The sequence below is a fragment of the Nyctibius grandis genome, chromosome 7 (genome assembly GCF_013368605.1).
Source record: "Nyctibius grandis isolate bNycGra1 chromosome 7, bNycGra1.pri, whole genome shotgun sequence".
Classification (NCBI taxonomy): domain Eukaryota; kingdom Metazoa; phylum Chordata; class Aves; order Nyctibiiformes; family Nyctibiidae; genus Nyctibius; species Nyctibius grandis.
This window is the reverse complement of record NC_090664.1, coordinates 9,277,904-9,297,226: the sequence shown is the minus strand read 5'-3', so window position 1 is coordinate 9,297,226 and position 19,323 is coordinate 9,277,904. Positions and strand designations below refer to the sequence as shown.

Here is a 19,323-nt window from a genome sequence, read left to right as displayed (position 1 = left end):
TTTTTAGTTCTCAGGGCCTGCTCTGTGCGGGATCAAATCCTGTAAGTGCACCAAATGTCAATGGTAGCAGAGAAATACAGGGAGGATGCAGCATGACAGACATAAAGAGAGGATTGTAACGAATCTCCCAAATGGAGGACACTTGACTACAGTGATTCAGTTATTCACAGCTACAAAATGCTTCACAAAGACATAGAGTATTTGACCTCTTTCTGCAATATCACAATGGCACCCCCGTTTTTTCAAACAAGGTGAGGATTATGGGTGGAAAACACTAAATAACAGTATTTTCACGGACACAAATTAAAGAGACAGTCAAACACTCTCCAAAGTTTAGAAAAACTTTTCATGTATATGTTAATAAATACACACATATGCAATGATTTCAAGTATCACAAATCACAAAATGATACTAAATAAAGAATACAAACATGCTTACTTTTGTATTATATAATACAAACCAATGCTTCTTTGACGAGTAATTCTCGTTTGGGTTCACACCTTAGCAGTAGGAACATCTGTCTCCTTTTGATGGCTGAACAACAAAGTCAGTCAACAGAAACAATGTTTCATGTAATTATTTATGACTCATGACAGTCTGAGGCTGTTTTGCAAAATGTCCTGCCTCAAAACTTTTGACGTGTTCTGAAGCCACGGTGAACTTTTTAAACACACATGTTTTTTTCCAGAGCTCAAGGTCACTACAGTACCCCAAGCTCGTGGTGACAATCTGCAGACACCCACTGTGAAGTTTGTTTTCCAGCAGATATTCCCTCGGCTTCACTACGAGTCAGGAAAGCAGCTAGGAAGTTCACATCAGCACATCCGGACATCCTAGACACAGTGGTGTTTCAATCTTACTCACTTAACCACACTGTTTCCAAGATAAAAGCTAAATTACTTCCTCGCATCCTTTACAATGACCGCGTAAGAGCACGGCCCTCTCTAGGGCGCGGGGTGGCCGAGCCTTAGTCATCTCAGTCCGCGCCAAGACCAAACGCCGCTTCACCTCACGGGCGGGGAGCAGGGCACGAACCGAGCCGCCGCTCGGCAGGCTGAGAGGCCCCGTGAGCCGGGGGGCCTGGCTGAGGGCAGGGGCCGCTCCAGCAGCCCTCTCCGCCTCCTCGGAAGCGGCTTTCGCAGCGCTCTGTGGGGACAGCCCCCTCGGGCTGCCGTTCCTGCCCCTCCTTCACTCCGGGCGGGCCCTGACAGGCAGAGGCCTGCCCCCGACGCGGGAAGCAGCCAACGGCCCCACACACGGGTCCCCTCAGGGGAAGCCGGAAGCGGGACAGTCCCACGTGCGCGCGGCAACCGGCGGCGGGCGCACGCTCCGGGCCGCCCCACGCGCCGCCAGCGACCCGCCCCGCCCCGTGAGCCCGGCCGCTCAACCGAAGTCCGTGCTCAACCCCCCGCCCGGCTCGGCCAATCCCCAGCCGCGCCACCGCCTCCCCGCCCGTCACGCATTCTCACGTTGTGACGTCAGCGGCTTGCCCCTAGAGACTTCTGACTGGCCGGCAGGCACTTCCTTCCCGGCCGCTCATTGGCCGGGGCGCTGCGGCGCATGCGCGGCAGGGGGAAGAGCCAGAAGGCCCCGCCCCTTTTCCCCTCAGCCCAGCCCCGCGGTGGGCCGCCCCCTCCCTGCTCTTTCGGGCCGTGTCAAGCGGCGGCCACCAACGTGGAGCGCGGCAGCCTCCTCCCGTCGGGCGTCGGGCGGGCTCGGCCAGCCGCAGCCGTTAGGCGGCCGCGCTCCCTCCCCTCGGCGAGGGGCAGTCGGTAGCGAGAGGCCGTGCCGCCGCTGCGCGGGGCTCACCTGTTGGCCCGGGCCGCCGCTGCCCTCTCCTTACTGCTCCCCCCCTGCCCCGCCGTTGGGAGCGGCCGCCTCGCACAGGGCCTGGCCGGAGCCGCCGCCATGGCGGAGACGGAGGAGAGGAGCCTCGACGACTTCTTCGCCAAGCGGGACAAGAAGAAGCGGAAGGAGAAGAGCAACCGAGGGGCCGCCGCCGCCTCCAGCGCCTCCAACGCCGCCTCTAACGCCGCGGGGGCGGCTGTGGCGGCCGGGGGAACCCGCCCGGCTGACGGCAGCGGCTCCGGGGCCGCCGCCTCCAACGCCAGCTCCGCCAAGACCACGACCAAGGTGCGGCCGGGAGCGGGGGGGGGGGGGGGGGGGTGGCGAACGGGGCTGCTCCGTCGGTGCGGCGGTGGGGGGAAGGGTCACGGCTTCCTCCGCCGGCTCGGGCGGCGCCTTCCTGCCGGCAGGGGGCGCCGCCGCCGCCGGCCCGGAGGAGCGGCACCGCCCGGCCATGCGGGCTCCCGGGGCGGCCCTGCCCCGCAGCGGGGCGGCCTGGGGCTCCCGGGGCGGCCTGGGGCTGGCGGTGCTCCCGGGGTGGCCCGGCCCTGCCCCGCAGCGGGGCGGCGGCCGGCTCTGCTGCTGGTGGGGGGAAGGCCGGCGGGCTCCGGCCCGGGCGGACTCTCGGCCTCGGAACGGGCCTTGTATCCGCGTGCGGGGCGGGGGAAGCGGGGCCGGTTCCCGGGCTGCGGCGTCGGTTCTGCACAGCCCTCCCTGGTTTCTGGGTCTCGGCGCAAGGTAGTGGCCGGGACTAGGGATGTGTATCAGGTGCCAGCCTTAGGCCACCTGGGTTTGTGGCGCGTGGCCTGTGGACCTTGGCGATAAGATCCCCTTGGCTGTGCAGACAAACGCCGGGCTCTTTGCCTTTCTGCCAGGAAGGGCTTTACTGCCAGTAATTTTTTTCTACCGTATTACAGGGAAACTGTTAGAACGCAAGAGAAGCTTAAGTGCTCGTAGTTGAGTTAGTGCCTTACAGCTGGCCGTGCTGTATCTTTTAAAATGAATTTTAAGAAATAGTCTGCTGTTTCCTAGTGTTGTTTAACTTGGGGAGCTTGACACCTGCAGTAGCTTTCTAAGTAGACCAAGGTCAGTGGTAATCTTCCAGCTGTTCTTCCGCTCATTTGGTTGTAAAATAATATCTGGTTTTGACTGAAGCTTGTACTTGGATTAGAAATAAAGATCATTAAACATGAAAGGTACATTAGTTTGGAAACTGTGATGTTTCCATGGAGATGAGGATATAAGAAAGCTAAAAGATTTTAGGGCTGTAGACTCACACTCTTCCAAAAGACTGAATCTTCAGCAGATGGTGCGATAACATGAGGTCACTTTCTACTTCTGCTGTTACTTTAAAGCAGGTCAAAGTTTTCCTGCTAGAGGTTGATAATATAGAAGATCCTTGGACAGGGCTCTTAAAAGAAGCTGTTTTCTCAGCTGTTCAGAAAGGGGTTATGCCATTGGCAGATCTTTCTTGCAAGGTCTTCGTATTTAAAGTAATGTAACTGCATTTCATGTAGAATGTAGGGATTATGTAAACTACTAATTAGGCTGTGTATGCCTTAAAACTGTGACTAGGAACATGGGAGGACTGCTTATCTGTTCTGTTCCGTTTCTGGTCTACCTTAGTAACCCCAGAATCTGCTGATTACACAGTAGGACAAAATTGGCTCCGCTTAGGTGGGTTGCTCTTTCCCCAAACACGTAATAAAACTCCTGTTTTAGAACTTTAAAGTGGTGCTCTCCAAAGACTAGTATTCTGCTGGTTTTGTGTACTAAGAGATTGCTGTGAAGAGATTTTGAAGCTGACCTTTTTACTGTTATAAAAACATTGTTAAGAAAACAAGAAAGGTTGTAAATGTGGTTGTGAATGTGAAAAAGTCAAATTTACCAATATTAATCTTTGTCATAAATCCATTGTAAGCTATTGCAAATGCTCTTTACTGTTTAGCTCGTGGAATAGGTGATGGAAAGTAAATCTAAAGCTTCATGTGCATTCAGGCTGTCATAAAAGCTTACTGTTAGTAAAAGGCAGAGGTCTTGCCCTTGTATTTCCCTGGTCTTGACTGCACGGTCCTGTTCCCTACTTTGTGTTGTCCCTTGACTTCCCGCTCGATTTTTACTGAGGTGATGGGGTTTTCTTTCACTTGAGTGACTTTTCTGCTGTGGTGTTTCTCAGCTGTTCTAGTGAGTTAAAAGTCAGCTCCCAAGTGCATCCTAGATGACATACAGTAGGTTAGGGGAGGAGGGAGTGGAATCCTTTGCCTGTTGGCGGTGGTGCACACAGATCAGTTTCCCATGGAAGTGCACCTTGACCCTTAGTTTTCATTGTATTATCTTAGTTACATTCTTCTTTTCTACTTTCAATGTAAAGAAGGTAACAACTTATGTTTTTCTCTTCTTACAGGAAGAGGATGATTGGAAGGAGTTTGAGCAAAAGGAAGAAATTGATTATAGTGGTCTTAGAGTTCAGTCCATGCAAATAAGGTACTACTTTTTTTTTTTTTTCTTTTTCTCTCCAGTATAATCATCACCTATGTCTAAAAAGTATGGTTTTTCTTCCGAGCTGCCTACATGGAGTCCAATTACAGAGTCTGATGTGTTTCTGATAATGCAGAAGTTTGCTGCAGGGTAACTTAGGTTTGACTGTTCTCTGCTGACATTCTCTTTATTTTCTAAATCTCTGTTGATACTCTAGGTCTGTCTGTTTTGGTTGGGACTCAGATTTTTATTACAAATGCTTAACATTCCCCTCTATAAAGATAATAAAGTAGGAAGTTCTGTGAGAGAGGAGTGCAGGGTAGTAGTTCCCACTGAATCATTTGACTGCTGCAAGGGTATCTGACTCAAGCTGTTCAGTATCTCAGTTTAGGGAGTGACTTTCTGAACCACTGCACTTTTATTTCAAAAAAACGAAAATATAGTTGGTAAAACTAGTGTCTCATGACAAGATCCTACAGGACTGCATTTATGAGTCTTATCCAGGATTCTTTGTTTGCTTTTCCTTTAGATTGTTCCTGTAGTCTGGTCCAAAGTAAGTCTGCTTAAGTCTGTCCTGGTTAAGAAAAACGATTCATCAGGTCAGAAAAAGGATTTTTATGACCTCAATCTTAGACTGAGAATGTCACATAATATCCTCATTGTCCAGGTATTGATGATGTTCAGAATAATGCCATCTTAAAGTCGTCGTACCTCTAAGCAGTGCAATAGATGCTTTCTTCACTCTTTGAGCAGGTCTTACATATTCTTTGATTTATTTATTTATTTTTTTAACATTCCCTCCCCCTTCAGTTAACTAGTCCTTTTAGGCCCTTTGCATGTATTTGGTCCACACGCTCTCCGTACCATTGAAGTGTCACAGCGGATAATCACGTGTCTGAATGGACAAGTAACAAGTGGGCTGCTGCTTCACTGACTGCTAGTACTGTTTGATTGAAAAGCCAGCACTTTGGTTTTCCAGACAAAGGTCGGCATTCTGAATGCTTTTGATGCTGTGGCAGATTTTCAGGCATGTGGACGTTTCTGCCACAGGATTTTGTAACTGCTCAGTTAGTGGATTCAGAGGGAGAGTGGAGAAGTAAATGGAAGAAAAACCCACTGGAGATTATAAATTATCCAGCTCTGGAGATCTCTTTGCTGAAAATGGGACACAGAGTATCTGGTTATCAAAGTTACGTATACTTTGTTCTAGGTAGCCTGTAGGCATCTGCTTTTGACTGTAGTTTAAAATAGAATAATGATGTGTTTAGGCCCTTGGTCCAGGTTACTATGATTGTTACTGTAGTTGGATGAACAGTGAAAGGTCGTTTAATTTTCAGAAATGGTAGGTATTTTTAACTGTTCTCTGATTATTACTTATATAGAAAGCTTACCTGATCATGATTAGTAGCATTTGGTGTATTATAAACTACTTCTGTATTCACACTTTGCTGCTGCTGTTCAGATCAATGTTTTGGGTTTTCTTAGCAGCCTCACCCTCCATGTATGTCTCATTATACCACACAACTTTCTGTAGTAGCTTTATCTAGCAAATTATTTTGAGTCTCTGACTATTTCTATGCAAAATAACAGTCTAAATAAAATACAGTCAGGCTTTTGCATAGGATTTATCTTTTAAAAATGGCATATTTTTCTCTCTATTTATTTGATTGCCTGCTTTAAAAAAATCTGAGTTGGTTATAGATTACATTTGTATGGGTAATATAAGAGTGTTTCTCAGGTGGTTGTGGTTATAGGGAATGGGAGCTCAGGACTTGCTTTCTGTCACTACTTTTCCGCAGTTATTTCCTCTTGACTAAAGCATTTGATGGAAGCTGGACTTGTAGCCCTTTCCTGCTTTATCTTCTCATCACTTCCAAATGCATGACTGTCTTAGTATGAAAAAAGTCGTTAAGCTCAAAATAAGAAATCGATTTATTTGATCACTTAGTGCAGTTTGAATTTGTCGTCTTTTAAAGAACTTTTTTTCTTCTCAGTTGCCAAGTTATGTAGCAGTGCGCCAAAAATTGTTCAGGTGGAAGTACTAATACAGTGATTACAGGACTAATGTAGTCTGGTTAAATCTAGTATCTTCGGTACAGCAGCCGTGAAGTCTTGTCTATGGCGATTGTGTAATCTGGCAACTCTTAAACCTCTGTTTGTAAAATGCTACTTACCATTTCTCTTTTATAGTGAAAAAGAAGATGATGAAAGTGAAAAAAGAGAAGAACCTGGTGACAACTGGGAGGAGACTGGTGGTGGTGTAGACAGATCATCTGGTCCTTGGAACAAGTCAGCTCCGGCACCAGCACCTGTCGTTGAACCAATTGGTAAATTTAACTCAGAGTTGTTGCTTTTTCCAATCGGAAGCGTATCAGGTTGAATTAAGCTGCTCAGAGGGTAGAGCTCAAGGAGCAGTTCCTATTCAGGCACCTTCTAACATACTCATGGCTTGTTTGACATACTAGCAAATGACAAAATTGTCCTGTGAAGGGATCTGAGGAACTGAATTGATAGTACCCTCAGATACTTTAAATAAACACGAATGGAGGGGTTTTTATTTCTGACTTTGAAAGCGGAGGGGGGAAGCATTCCATCTTTGAAGGAGATCCCTCTACTTTGCAATCGGCAAAATATCTGTTGGAAGCATTTCTGCTGATCTAAAAATACTGCTTTGACAATTAAGTGGATGTTCAGCCAATATCTGATGTCTGATATGGCAGTTCTTGAGTAGGGTTCCATGGTTAGTAGTATGCTTTTCAAATGAGTTCTAAGGTACAGAGAACATGACATTAGAAAATTGATTCTCTAACTGGGATAGGACTTTAGTTTTGATTAAATGCAATTTATTAGCATCAGCAGAGATACACTACTTAGCCATGATCTGAGTTTAGACTACTCCCTTCCATTGAGAAATTCATTGAAAAGTGGCTTGCTGTGTTTATTCTTATTTGTGCAGGCAAGGAGGTAAAGCTAATTAATCAGTGTTATTTTATTGTAGATTGTTACCTTAAATATGAACTATCTGGATATTCTTTTCTGCATCTGGAGAGGTGCTCTAAATGAGATTTGGCAAATATATAATTATGTGTTTCAGTCTCTAGTTTTAAATATAAGCTGCTAATAAATTGCAAATAAGAAGCATGAAGTCCTCACCAGTGATTTTGGTTCCCTGAACTTTATGAGGTAATACACTGGAATCACGTTTTCATTTGACTACTAAGTATAGGTTAAATTAGGTGACACCTGATTTCCTGCTTTGTCTAAAATATTTGCTTCCAGAGCTTTAAAAGATGCAAAAACATACTTGTAAGATTATTTTCTTTTTTTATTCATGGTTTTTGGTTTGTTTTTTTTTTTTTCCCCCAGATATGAATGCAAACATATTCTCTTGACTAAATCTTGTTCTTATAATTAGTTACAGAAACCCCAGAACCAGTTCAGACTGGTGGTGTATACAGGCCGCCTGGCGCCAGGGAGGGCGGCAGGCCACGGAGAGCACAGCAAGGACCACCAGAAATCTATAGTGATACGCAGTTTCCATCACTGCAGTCCACCGCCAAGCTTGTAGACAGTCGAAAGTAAGTACATTCCATTAATTCCCTAAGAGACATATTTTAGCTTCTTTCTCTAAGTTCTTATTTTGTTTTAGGTCTTAAGCCTGAATCTTTCCACAGAGGAAAGATATAACTAAAATTATTCTGTTTGGCAAAGAGATGTGGGAGAGGTCTTAACTGTATTTTCCAACTCTAGGAAGGGCTTCCCACAAAATAACTTTTGTGGGACATAGCCCAGTGAGATAGCCAAGCAAGACTGCCAGTTACCTTATCTTTGACTTGCTGAAGGATTTCCCTGAAGCAGAATATTTCTGCTCTTGGCAGCATCTGGTTCCCTGAGATACTAGCCATGGTGAGGCTCTGTGTTACTACTGTCAGTAGACATGAGTAGGATGTCTTGAGCACACTGCCTTCTCATTAGAGATGTGAAGGTAATTTAAATGGAGGAATGAGGTTTAATACAAATGGAAATCAATAAACTTGCTGTCTGAGCTGTGGTTTACAATGATGAGCCCCCCCAATTTTGATGAAGTGTTTTGTATTTTGTGGTGCTGAAGACTTGAGTCTCACCCTGCTTTTGAGTCCTGATCTTTCCATAACCTCATTCCCTACAGAAGACACAGCTAGGCCAATACCTAATTCCCTTGGGATTTTTTGGGGGGGGTTTATTTCTGCTTGCCATGTTATTGACTAATACAGCCGAGCAGAAGCTTTGGGTTTTGTTTTTTTTTTTTTTTTTTTGGTGTGGCTTTGTCTGCTTGACAAATGAGACATGCTGTCATTGATGCTTTAGGGTTAGAACAGTGCAAATTGAGCTAAGGTGAAATCCTGAGTGAGCGTTCTAGAAATGGACTTCTGCTTTCTAAAACCTATTTTTCATAAATGCATTTAAATTTACTTTTGAGAATGTTAATAGTGAAATGTAGAATATAATCTGAATTGTACTGGGTGATGAGCTTGATTCTGGAGATGGAAGTTTTACAAGATTTGCTTGGGAATGTTTGGCTGTTCTGTTAAAACTCTAGACCTTAGTGTTCTGTGTTCATAATGTTTTTGTTGGGATGGGGTGGAAATCGACTAGAAATTCACAATTCACAAGCTAGTGATAAGATATTTACTGATTACATTTATTTTCCCTTAGGGATAAAGAAATGGAGAAGAGCTTTGAAGTAGTAAAACACAAAACTAGAGGTAGGGATGAGGTCTCAAAAAACCAGGCACTTAAACTTCAGCTAGACAACCAGTATGCTGTGCTTGGGGATCAGTAGAGCTGCATACACATTACAATTAAGGAATGCTTTTTTGGTAACCCTTCTACTAAGGTAACTAAACTACAGCTAACGGCTATGATGAACATGCCACCTTATTTCTGCTGGATCTACTGCAGCAAGTGCAGACTACTTTGACGTAAGTGATTGGTTCTCCTGCACTATGGAAGCATAATATGTTACAACTTCTCCATTGGATATGGGGCAAATTAATGTCAATGGTTTGAACAAGAGTCATCAGTGTTCTTTAATTGCTCAGAAAGATACCTACAGCCAGTGGTCATTTCAAAATCTTTTTATGTTCAGATACTGAGCCTTCGTAAAGGTTGACTACCTCAGACTTGCTGCACTCATTGTGGACACCATGTGGATCACAACTTCTGGAAGAGAAGGTTACAGCTGTTTTAGTGGCCATCTGAAACTTGAAACCAGCTCTACTGGATTCCTGTCAGAAATCCTGCAGAAGTCAGCCATTTGGTTCCAATTTGCTATAACAAAGATTTAAGTGACCTTAATGACAAACCTGTTCTGTTCCCCTTCTGAGGAATCCTGTCACGTGTAGCCATAGCCTACTAGAGACTTCTGGAGCGTACCATACCACTCATACTATCCAAGTATAACAGAGCTGTAGTTTGTTTACCTTTTTAGATAGCTGTACTGAAGTAACTGCAAAACAAATTAAAACTCATTCAGTATCAGATTTGAGGAATGATGGGTTTGAATGGTCTGTTTGCATTAGCCATTTTCACAGTTGTCTGTTTAAGCGTTTTTTTTTCTGTTCTCCGCAAAAAAAAAAATGCCTGCTTTGTTTCTGGTATCAAATTGCAGTATATTTAAATAATTATGAGATATTATAGTGAAATAGGGTTTATTTTGTTTCTTGTCATGAGGTTTGTCTTTCTCACCCTAAAGCACTAAGACTTAAGAGTTTTCATTTGACACAGAGGTATCCAGACTCCAACTACAGTCTTCAAAATCTCTTTTAAAAATGAGATACGTGGCAGTAGCGATACTAGGTAAAAATTTCTCCTCTATTAAAAGTAGCTATTTGTTTGTTGAAGGGGAATGGTTACTTGATAACCAAGATAGCTTAGTATGCACAGGGATAACTAAAGCTGGTAAGCCTTATTTGTTTGGCTACTTCTGTGAAGCATGCAGGCTTTTTGAGGCAGAAATCCTCTAAGTAAAACTCAAAAGGTGTTTATTCAAAGTCAGGAAGTTTAGTAATAATGGAAGGCAGTGACTTCTTTAAGTTGTTGTCATCTCTGACTTAATTTAGTGGAACTAGGAAAAATGGCACTGATACGCTAAGAATATAGGACATTGTCCGTAACTCTGATTCGATGAATGAAATCTGTCAAGTACCAACAATGTCCTGCTGTAACTGTTTTTCTCTTCTCTGAATTCTTAAGACCAGAAGCAAAATGAAGTACAATAGTGGCGTGCTCCAGTGTTGAGGTTTCTCAGAGTAAATGCCAAAAAATAGACCCAACATCTGTAAGAGTTGCCAATGGCAAGAAAAACAAGGGAACAAAACAAAACTTCTTTACGTGTGTGGGAGTACTGTGTATGTGCAGAAGATGAGGATAGTGCAGGAATTGCCTAGTAGGGTTCCCTTTGACTAACTGCTGACTCGCTTTAGATCTGCTTCTCTGAGGCCAATGGGAATTTTGCTGTTGACTTCAGTGGGGCTGGAGTTTCACCTGGTTCTTTTGTGCACAGACTAAAACTGGCCTTGCCCTTGCAGAGCTAACTGTCTCTAAAACTTCTGCTAGAAGCTGCTGTGAAAGAGAGGGCTCAAGAGACTATTCTTAAAGTTGGAAACTTCATTTGAAAACAAAACCCCACTGAAAGACTGATACCAATACCTTGGACTCTGAGCCATGTATCTTCCTTGAGAATACATTGTTGCCAGCAAAACTGTTGATTTGTCACTAAAGATTTCTGTGGAATTCATGGTAAATGGACATGTCACTTGATGTGGTAGAAACGTGAAATCTTAAAACGCTTTTCCTGATGCCCTAAAGTGATTGAGATCACCAATGCATGTGAATCAAGTTTTAGTCTACTATACGAAGGGTAGATGAGACTGTCCATTGTACCATCTTTATTTGAGGTTTTTGGGCATGAATTCTGTCAGTTCATGAAAACCCTCTAACAGTTTCAAATTAAATAAAATGGAAATATACATGGATTCTGGAGTCTAATGAATCTTTACCTTTAGTTCTAGCTTATGACCGTACAACAGCTGAGGAACTGCAGAGTGTTTGGATCTCTTAAGGGAGAGGCCATGGAGTGGGTAGTCAGCCTTACGGTCAGCTGGGCTGTGTTTGAGAGCTTATAGCAGTGCATATTAGTATGACTTTTATTTATACATAGAAGTTTAGTTTGCTACCTGTCAGAGTGTCTTCTTACTCCCACCATATAGGACTGGCTTGAGATTGTGAATTGAGTATGAATGAAGCTTTGATTTGCTTTTCACTTGAAAGTAGCTCTGCTAAATTAATAAAAAAAAAAAAAAAACACAAAAAAACAAAACTAACCTCTGGATGGTTGCTGTCACCGGAGTCCATCAGCTACTAATAACTAGAGATGTTATTTTGGGGGCTTTTCTTAAGCATATCATTCCAGGTTCTTTCTGGAGGCATAAAGGAAAAAAATGCAGAAATGCAGCAGGTTTCCATAATACAGAATGTTAAACTATTTTGAAGTGTTTCTTGTGTTAAATCTCACTACCAGCAACTGTCAAAATGCCAGTTGCCAGTATCTTCCTTGTAACAATTAATTGTTCTGCATGCCTGAAATTTTGAAAGTCGGTCCTCCGTGGAAGCTCAGTATGCTTTTGAGACTCTGAAGTCCAGCTTTATCTGGTTTGTTGTTGCATTCATTCGAGGCATGCTAAGAATGTCCATTTCATTCCTTCAAAACGCTTGTTGAAGGCTCATTCCATAAATGAAGGATTGTCAGTTGTAGAAATGAGATAAGTCTTGATACCAGTCAGTAAAACACAGTTCTGTGCCACTTCAGGAACTTCCTAACCTGCGACATGCTTTTATGGTGGGTTAGTTATTAATTTCCAATTTAAAGGTTCTATTTTACTTTCTCTGGCTTAAAATACAAACACAGCCATAAAGTTACCAACTTGCTAGTAAAACATTTAAATGTCCAGTACTTATGGGGAAAGGAGCGATTTGGATTTGTGGTTCTTGGTGATACAGTCTGTATTTAAGGAATGTAAAAATGCCAAAAACTAGATAATTTTAATAAAGTTGGACTTCCCAAATGCCTGCTGTAGGAATCTGGCATCTGTATTTACTGGAGCTAATGATAAATGTAGGAGAGGATTAGTTTTGCCCGCCCCCACACACTCCCTCCCACACACACCCCGGTTTAGCTGTGCCATATTTCATCTTATTCACAAATGAAGAGGAGTTGACAACTAGAAGCTACTGTCTCCTGCTACTTCAGTTTTGTCTTTGTAGCTAGCTTTACCAGTCATGTCCAAAGTAATTCTCTTACAAAACTTACAAATAGATGAATTTGTAATGGTACAAATTGTGTTAGAGACCTGACACCATAGGGACTAGGGGTTTTGGTATTTGACTGCATCTGTTGTCTCTTGGAAGCTCTTTCAGCACCACATGGCTGAGACACCTGTGCTGTTCAGGTCAAGCAAATACAATATAAATTTGATAGGGCTGCACATCTTGGAGTTTGCTTATCGGGCATTTGCAGTAGTTGTGTCTGTCTTTCTAATTTCAGCCTGTTTGAGCAGTTGTAAACTTGCTTGTGGTTTTCTGTCAAATACCATAACTAAAATGGAGCAGATGATTCTTTTTTAGATTAATTAGGACTTCCTGTGTTTAAAAGGTGCAGATATATAAATTAGGTATGTATAAAGGCGGAGGAAATCTGATATCTATTTGCTGATAAATTCTTCAGAAAAAGTTTAAAAAGTCAGCTTGTCCGTATCGATGTTAATATGAGAACCTGCAAGCTCTAGCAGATGGAAGAAGAAATGACAGCAGAAAACAGAACTGAGGAGTCTAATATTGATATGGATAAGTCATAACTATCATATATCTAGAGTTTGGCTTCTGAAGCACCAAGTATCGTTCCACCGTGTTCTGTTGGAAGTGAACAGAACAGGAAGGAAGATTTTTTAATTTTTTTTTTTTTTTTTTTTTTAATTGAGGAGAGTGGAAATTACGCAAACAAAACACGGGAGGTATAAGAAGAGAGGGATTAGGAAGGCCGTTTTCTAAATGATAGCATTAAATGCATAGCCTGCGGTACGGAGTGGAGTGTTAAGTGGCTGGATAGGAGAAGTGCTGCGTGAGTAAGCACTGCTTTCACAAGCTACAGATCCATCTGATTTTAAATGATCAGAAGTATTTGAAGTTCAGTACTTGGGGAAGGCATCACATTTTATTTTTTCCCTTTAAAGAAAAGAATCAGGAAAACCTGTCCAGAGAAAAGGTAGAATTTTGCGTTGGTACAAAGCTGTCTAGCCCGTTGCCTAAAGAGAGAACGAAGAAAGGACAAATTCCAGGATAGTTCAGCACTCTTATTGGGAAGTAACTTCTTTCATATTTAAGAAAACAGTTCTTCACTTCTGTGTGATAAAAAGCTGAGACACTGATTCAAATTGCCATGAAGACATTTCTGGTTTTTGTGAAGCATCTTCTAATGGTATGTGTATCATGGGTTTATGTCCAGTTGCTTAGAATATATCTTGATATAGCAAGGTTAATGAAGTTCAGTGGGCTGTTTAGCCAGAATACAAATATTAAAAATGTATCACAGGATTAATGAATCGCCAGAAAAAGTAGTGCATCTGGAGTGCTGGTATGGAAAGTATAAACTAAAACAACTGTGTGCCCTGAAAAGAAGCAAGCCCCTTGTGTAGCAAGAGCATAGGACCAAGAGAGTGGGATTTGGCCTTGTATTTCCAGTGAGCTGCTGTGTTAACTTCAAGTAACTTAGTTTCACTTTGCCTGTTTTCCCAGCTGTACCAAAAAAAAAATCCAACAACCTACCTCACAGGGGTGTTGTGAGGCCAAAGCTGTTCTTTGTCAAGGGCTGGGGCTGATGGAAGGTGTGACAGAGGACTAAAAATCTTTATTACAAGATCTTTATATTAGCTTTCAGTAAAGTATTTTAATACTACTTTAGGAAAGGCTTATTTCTACAGAATGTAATATACGTTCTATTCAAGTATTGTGTAATTAGACTTATTTTAGTATGTATGGGTAAGGAAAAAGTTCAGGCTGAGCAATCTAACTCGTATTTCCTCTCATAATTATCTGTGCAACCCAAATGGTATATTAATATGAGGCTTTTCGGTTTTATGTGGAATACATTAAAATCAGCATTGCTATATTTTGTAAACCCCATGACTGAAATAAAATCCTGCTCACAGTTGATAGCCATCTCTTATAATGTGGCTGTTTTAAAGTTTGTTCAAATTATGTGAACTAGAAATGTTCACTCACGAAAGTATGTATTTGTGTCAGGATACTAAGTGGTATTTTGTAGTAGGAATGTAGTTTTCTTGCCCTGGCTGCATGTAAACATACATTTGTTCTATTCTTTATCCTTTTCTCATATTTAAGTTGAAGTAGCACACAGGTACAATGGAAATATGGGACAGAGAGTAATCTTAACTTCAAAACTTTTAAAATCTGGTATTAAGGCAGACTATGAAGGAAAAAGATGAAGGGAGTAAAACAAAGGGAAATAGTTGCCCATGGAGAGGTTTCTGTGAAACAGATAAAGAAATGATCAGAAGGTAGAGCTGAGAGGGTAAGCAGAGGGATAGGTAGGAGAGGAAGGAATACAGACACAGAAGAGGCGATTACCCTATTTACGATTATCTCCTGTTCTATCAGTTAACTGCAGCTGAAGGAACACAAAGTAATTTTTATGAATGTGCCCTTGTCTGCTGTCGCTGGTGATTTCAAGGTTCATCGCTCAGCTTTTACAGTGGGCCTCCACACAGAAGCAGGGAACATGATGGTGGCATGCATGCAGACAAATTGGACCTCTGGTGGGTACTGGACGGAGATGAGGCCTGGCAGCTATCTTCTCTTACTGGTATTTTTATCATTGCAGCACCTCTAAGACAGTTGTTAATGTGCATCAACTGTGACAATTCTCTGTCAGAAATGATTGCTGTTAAATTTCAACAAACTACTGCAGTTGCTTCAGAGGAAATGTTTAGCTAGCTGAACAATAAGCATTAAAGAATAACACGGGGCTTTTTGGAATATTTACGGTGATGATGATGACAAGCGATACTGAGGTCAGCAGATTGGTAGGTGGCTTAAAATGAGTTTGAGGTATATATCCTCTTATATGGTGGGGAGGAGAATTACTTTTAAGATGTATATCATCTATTCTTTTCCCCTCTTAACACATAAACTACCTTAGTCTTACTGTCTTTCCAGCTAGAGCTGCTTCTACCATTCTTTTACCACTTTCCTCCCTGTATTTTTCTAATATGTCACTTTTTTTAAGGCGCTGATGAAACAGCAAATATTCATTGAGAACCTCTAAGAGAAATACATGCTGTAATATTTTTCCATATTGTTCTGTCTTTAATACAGCCTAACATCTTATTCGCTTTCTTGACTGCAACTACACATTGAGCAGATGTCTTCATCAAGCTGTCCATGGTGATGCCTAGATCGTCCCCTTGAAAGATCACCACTAATTCAGAATCCACCAGAGCATGTAATGAGTGGTTTCAAGCCTTTCCTGTATTAATTACCTTGGGTTTATTTTCTGTTGACATTTACTTGCCCACTGAATTGCCAAGTTTACAGAGTGAGTTAGCTTACCCTGGCAATCACCATCTTCCCCAGTGCTGACAAACCTAATAACTTCCTATGGGCATCGGCTTTTGCCATCTGAAATACTGAAGTCTTCAGTTTCATGTATGTAATACACTCTTCTTACCAGTGATTAGCATGGCATGCTCTTAATAACTTTCACTCAAATCTGACCTTTTCTGTTCTGTTTCTTGTCTCCTATCTTCTGTATTTAATTTTCTTTCTAGTTCAGTTATAGCATTGAAGTCACTGAGTTATAACTGTCTGCTTTATTTCAAATAATTTGCCTACAGAAAAATGCTAATTAAAATGTTGTCATAAGCTTCCTTTTTTAATTAAAACAAATCACTTATTCTGTATCTTTCAGTGTGTACAACCATAACAAAATGAGTCAAACCATAAAAACAGGCTTATACAAGAGAACAAATGCATTGAGAAACAGGTAAAACATATATGAATCTGATCTCCTAGAGCTTAACTTCATTGATTTCTGTGGAGTTATTTGTGTCACTTGAGATCAGTTTCATCAGAGCTTGATTTGAGATCTTCTCACTTGGAAGTCTAGATACAAGAAGCCAGAATCAATTGCAAGTGAACAGGCCCCATAGAAAACTTGTGTTCAAGTTCTGGGTTACTCTGTTCTTTGTTTGTGGCAGAGATGAAGCAGATGTTGTTGGTCTCTGACCAGCAACCAAATGGACTCCGCCATGCTTAGTCTAACATACCTGTTGTAATATTTAACTGGACATTGAAATGAGATTACAGCATTTGAGATGAAGATGAGTGCAGCAACACTGGGGGGCAGGCTTCATCTTTGTGATTTGTTTCATCTCTTCACTTTCTCATCTTGTACTTTAAAGAATCGTACACCTGTAAATAAGGTTAAGTCTTTAAGGGCTGATGGCATTTACCAGTAATGCTACGTTTATAAATACAAAGGAGGTGTTATAAGGGAAGACTCAAGCCTGTTAGGATGTATAGCCTACCACTGAAGAGCTACATTGTCTCGGTATCAGAACACTGTATCATATAGAACAGCTGCTTTCCAGTACTAATAATGATACGTGGTTGAGGATTTTGCATCCCAATAAATTGTATGTTAGGTGTCCTATTACAGCAGTTACTAGTACTCTGTCAAAAACAATTGTGGCTGCTGTGGGTTTATAAAGTTTCCAAATCGGAGCTGAGGTTTTTTTGTTAATTTGGAGGCGGGGGGGGGCAGTTGGGGAATAGAGCAGATGCAGCAATACAAGGTAGTTGTTAGAATGTAGGACTTTGTACCTTCTCCCACACATCTAAAAGACTTGTCTCTGCTGCTACATTCACCAAAGCCCTGTCTTGCCCCTCTGAATCCGTACTGTGTTACTTACTAACCACCCAGTAACCTTCGGGATTGACTAGTTCTCTGTGCACGGTCTCTTGATTAATAATCTGGGAATTAGGTAACAGGCAAACTGGCTTTGTAAACTGGTATGACAGTGTTTTCTAGATAAGTGGCTCTGCTAGATTTTTTTCCCAGCAAAAATAAGTTGATTTGACCTTTCCTCACCCTGGAGTATTTCCTCCTTCTTTTGTTCATCTACATTATTACCATGCCAAGGCTTTCTAGTCAGGTACCTGAATTATTCACCACTTATTTAGAAAGCAGCTTTGTAAGCAAGAACTCCTGGGTCTTGATCATGCTGTATTTCTTCAGTCAGGGCTCTAGCATCACAAACATGGCTCCATCTGTTGCAAAATTGCTTAGCAAGTAAATGTGATCTCCTTGAATTTAAACCTAGACTCTCAGAGGCTACATGGGAGCTTAATTCCCACAGAATACAGCAAAATTAAGGCAGTAGCACTGGTCACAGTACAACACAGTTCAGGTGTGACAAGGAGTAGGACTGCATGACTGGTAACATGCTAGCTCAAACAAAATGGTCTTATCTGGACAGCAGGTCTAGCCTAAAGCATTTTTATTTTTTTTAATTAAGAGATAACTGAGTGAAGAATAGTAAGAGATCATCTCTGTAAGTGAAAAAAATAGGAAAGTGAATTTGCTTTCAACAATGTATCAGAATGGATCACTACCAGAAGAAATGAAGATAAAGCCCTTTGAGTGCTCATTGTAGTGCGAAAGAATGAGACTGACTGGCTGGGAAAAGGGTTGGCTGGGAGCCCATGGAGCACAGCAGAAACTGTTTCAGCAAAGCAGAGTACAATATGATCTATTTCTGAAAAATCCCTGTGTGGCCCCCACAGTAAACACGGGAACCTAATGGTGCCTGTATATTTATATAATTATATGTTTATAGTCATAATTTAAGTTCAAAACCTGAACTATATATATATTTTTTTGTCAGTAAGATTTTTTTACCCTGGTTTACCTATCATGGCTTCTGCATACGACAACTTCTAACTGTGCAGTGCACACACCTGTTGTTGTCCTTCCATCCCTTGTTAGAGTAACAGTATCAAACTCTGTAAAGCACTTTTGTGATGTTTCCTGTGAAGAAAGCTGAAGAAAATAAATTTATCTTAACAGCACCAACTGAATTTATACCTCCAAGTTTGTCTCGCTTTTGTTGTGTTCACCCCAACAAGCACAAGTGACTCGGCACACTCACAGCAGTCAGCGTGACAGACAGCAGCGTGCTGGGTGTCAGGGCGCTGTTCGAGGCTCAGCACAGAAGAGGGGCTGGCTCTGGCTCTTAACAGCTGCTTTCTGCCTCTGTTCCCTGCAGTGCTTCCAAACTGTCCTTCCTTCACTGCAGCTGCTCAGTGCCTGCCTTCCCCCTGGCTTAGGGCTGCTGTCCACCAGGGCAGGGCACGCCACAGCCTGCTTGTGGTATATACATACGTGCAAGCTGAGCAGACAGCTGGAGAACAGGTAATGACCACATCTCACATTACTGGTTCTGCTGGGGGTTGGTATGTGTCTGATTTTAGCTGCCCCCCTTCTGCCCTGCCCCCAGGATTCACAGCAGCTGCAGGAACTGTGTCTCCAAGACTTCTTTAAAGCTTAGCTAAGTGGGTCAGGGAGTGGTTTCTTACCAGTAAAGTGAGAACAGCAGCACAACCCTTCCACAGCAGCCCCTTGTGAGGACCGGGAAGAAAAGGGGAAAACTAAAGTCACTGGACCTACTATCCATACCGATTTAAAATGCCTGCAATGCAAAGCAGCATTTTGGAGGTAGAACAGAGAATTGCCCGTGAAATACAAAGTTAATTCAAAATGTGATTTAAGGCATTAACAGAAGCATTATTTTCAGTATGTGGACTTGGAGCAAGTCAGAGATTTTTGACATCCACAAATAACAGAAAAAAAAAGCATCAAGCTGTTAAGATCAAGAAAAGCAAAG

At 42.3% G+C, this 19,323-nt stretch overlaps 1 protein-coding gene across 4 annotated transcripts; it reads left to right on the top strand.

The window, feature by feature from the left end:
• Positions 1–1,623: 1,623 nt before the first annotated feature.
• Positions 1,624–18,517, top strand: CDV3 (CDV3 homolog). Of its 4 annotated transcripts, none has more exons than XM_068405274.1 (5): positions 1,624–2,134; positions 4,251–4,330; positions 6,515–6,651; positions 7,740–7,902; positions 15,755–18,517. In XM_068405274.1, the coding sequence occupies exons 1-5, from the start codon at positions 1,910–1,912 to the stop codon at positions 15,777–15,779; spliced, it is 630 nt and encodes a 209-aa protein (XP_068261375.1). In that variant the 5' UTR covers positions 1,624–1,909; the 3' UTR covers positions 15,780–18,517. The 4 variants fall into 4 exon arrangements, with proteins under 4 accessions (XP_068261375.1, XP_068261376.1, XP_068261377.1 ...); XM_068405275.1 differs by having other exon boundaries at positions 9,453–18,517; XM_068405276.1 differs by lacking the exon at positions 15,755–18,517 and adding an exon at positions 9,201–9,444.
• The last annotated feature ends 806 nt before the right edge of the window (positions 18,518–19,323 follow it).

Excerpts from the sequence above, each read along its gene's own strand:
- CDV3 (XM_068405273.1), top strand. The coding sequence starts at position 1,910 with ATGGCGGAGACGGAGGAGAGGAGCCTCGACGACTTCTTCGCCAAGCGG. Across the intron at positions 6,652-7,739 it reads ACCTGTCGTTGAACCAATTG|TTACAGAAACCCCAGAACCA; the intron begins GTAAATTTAACT and ends TCTTATAATTAG. Across the intron at positions 7,903-9,019 it reads AAGCTTGTAGACAGTCGAAA|GGATAAAGAAATGGAGAAGA; the intron begins GTAAGTACATTC and ends ATTTTCCCTTAG.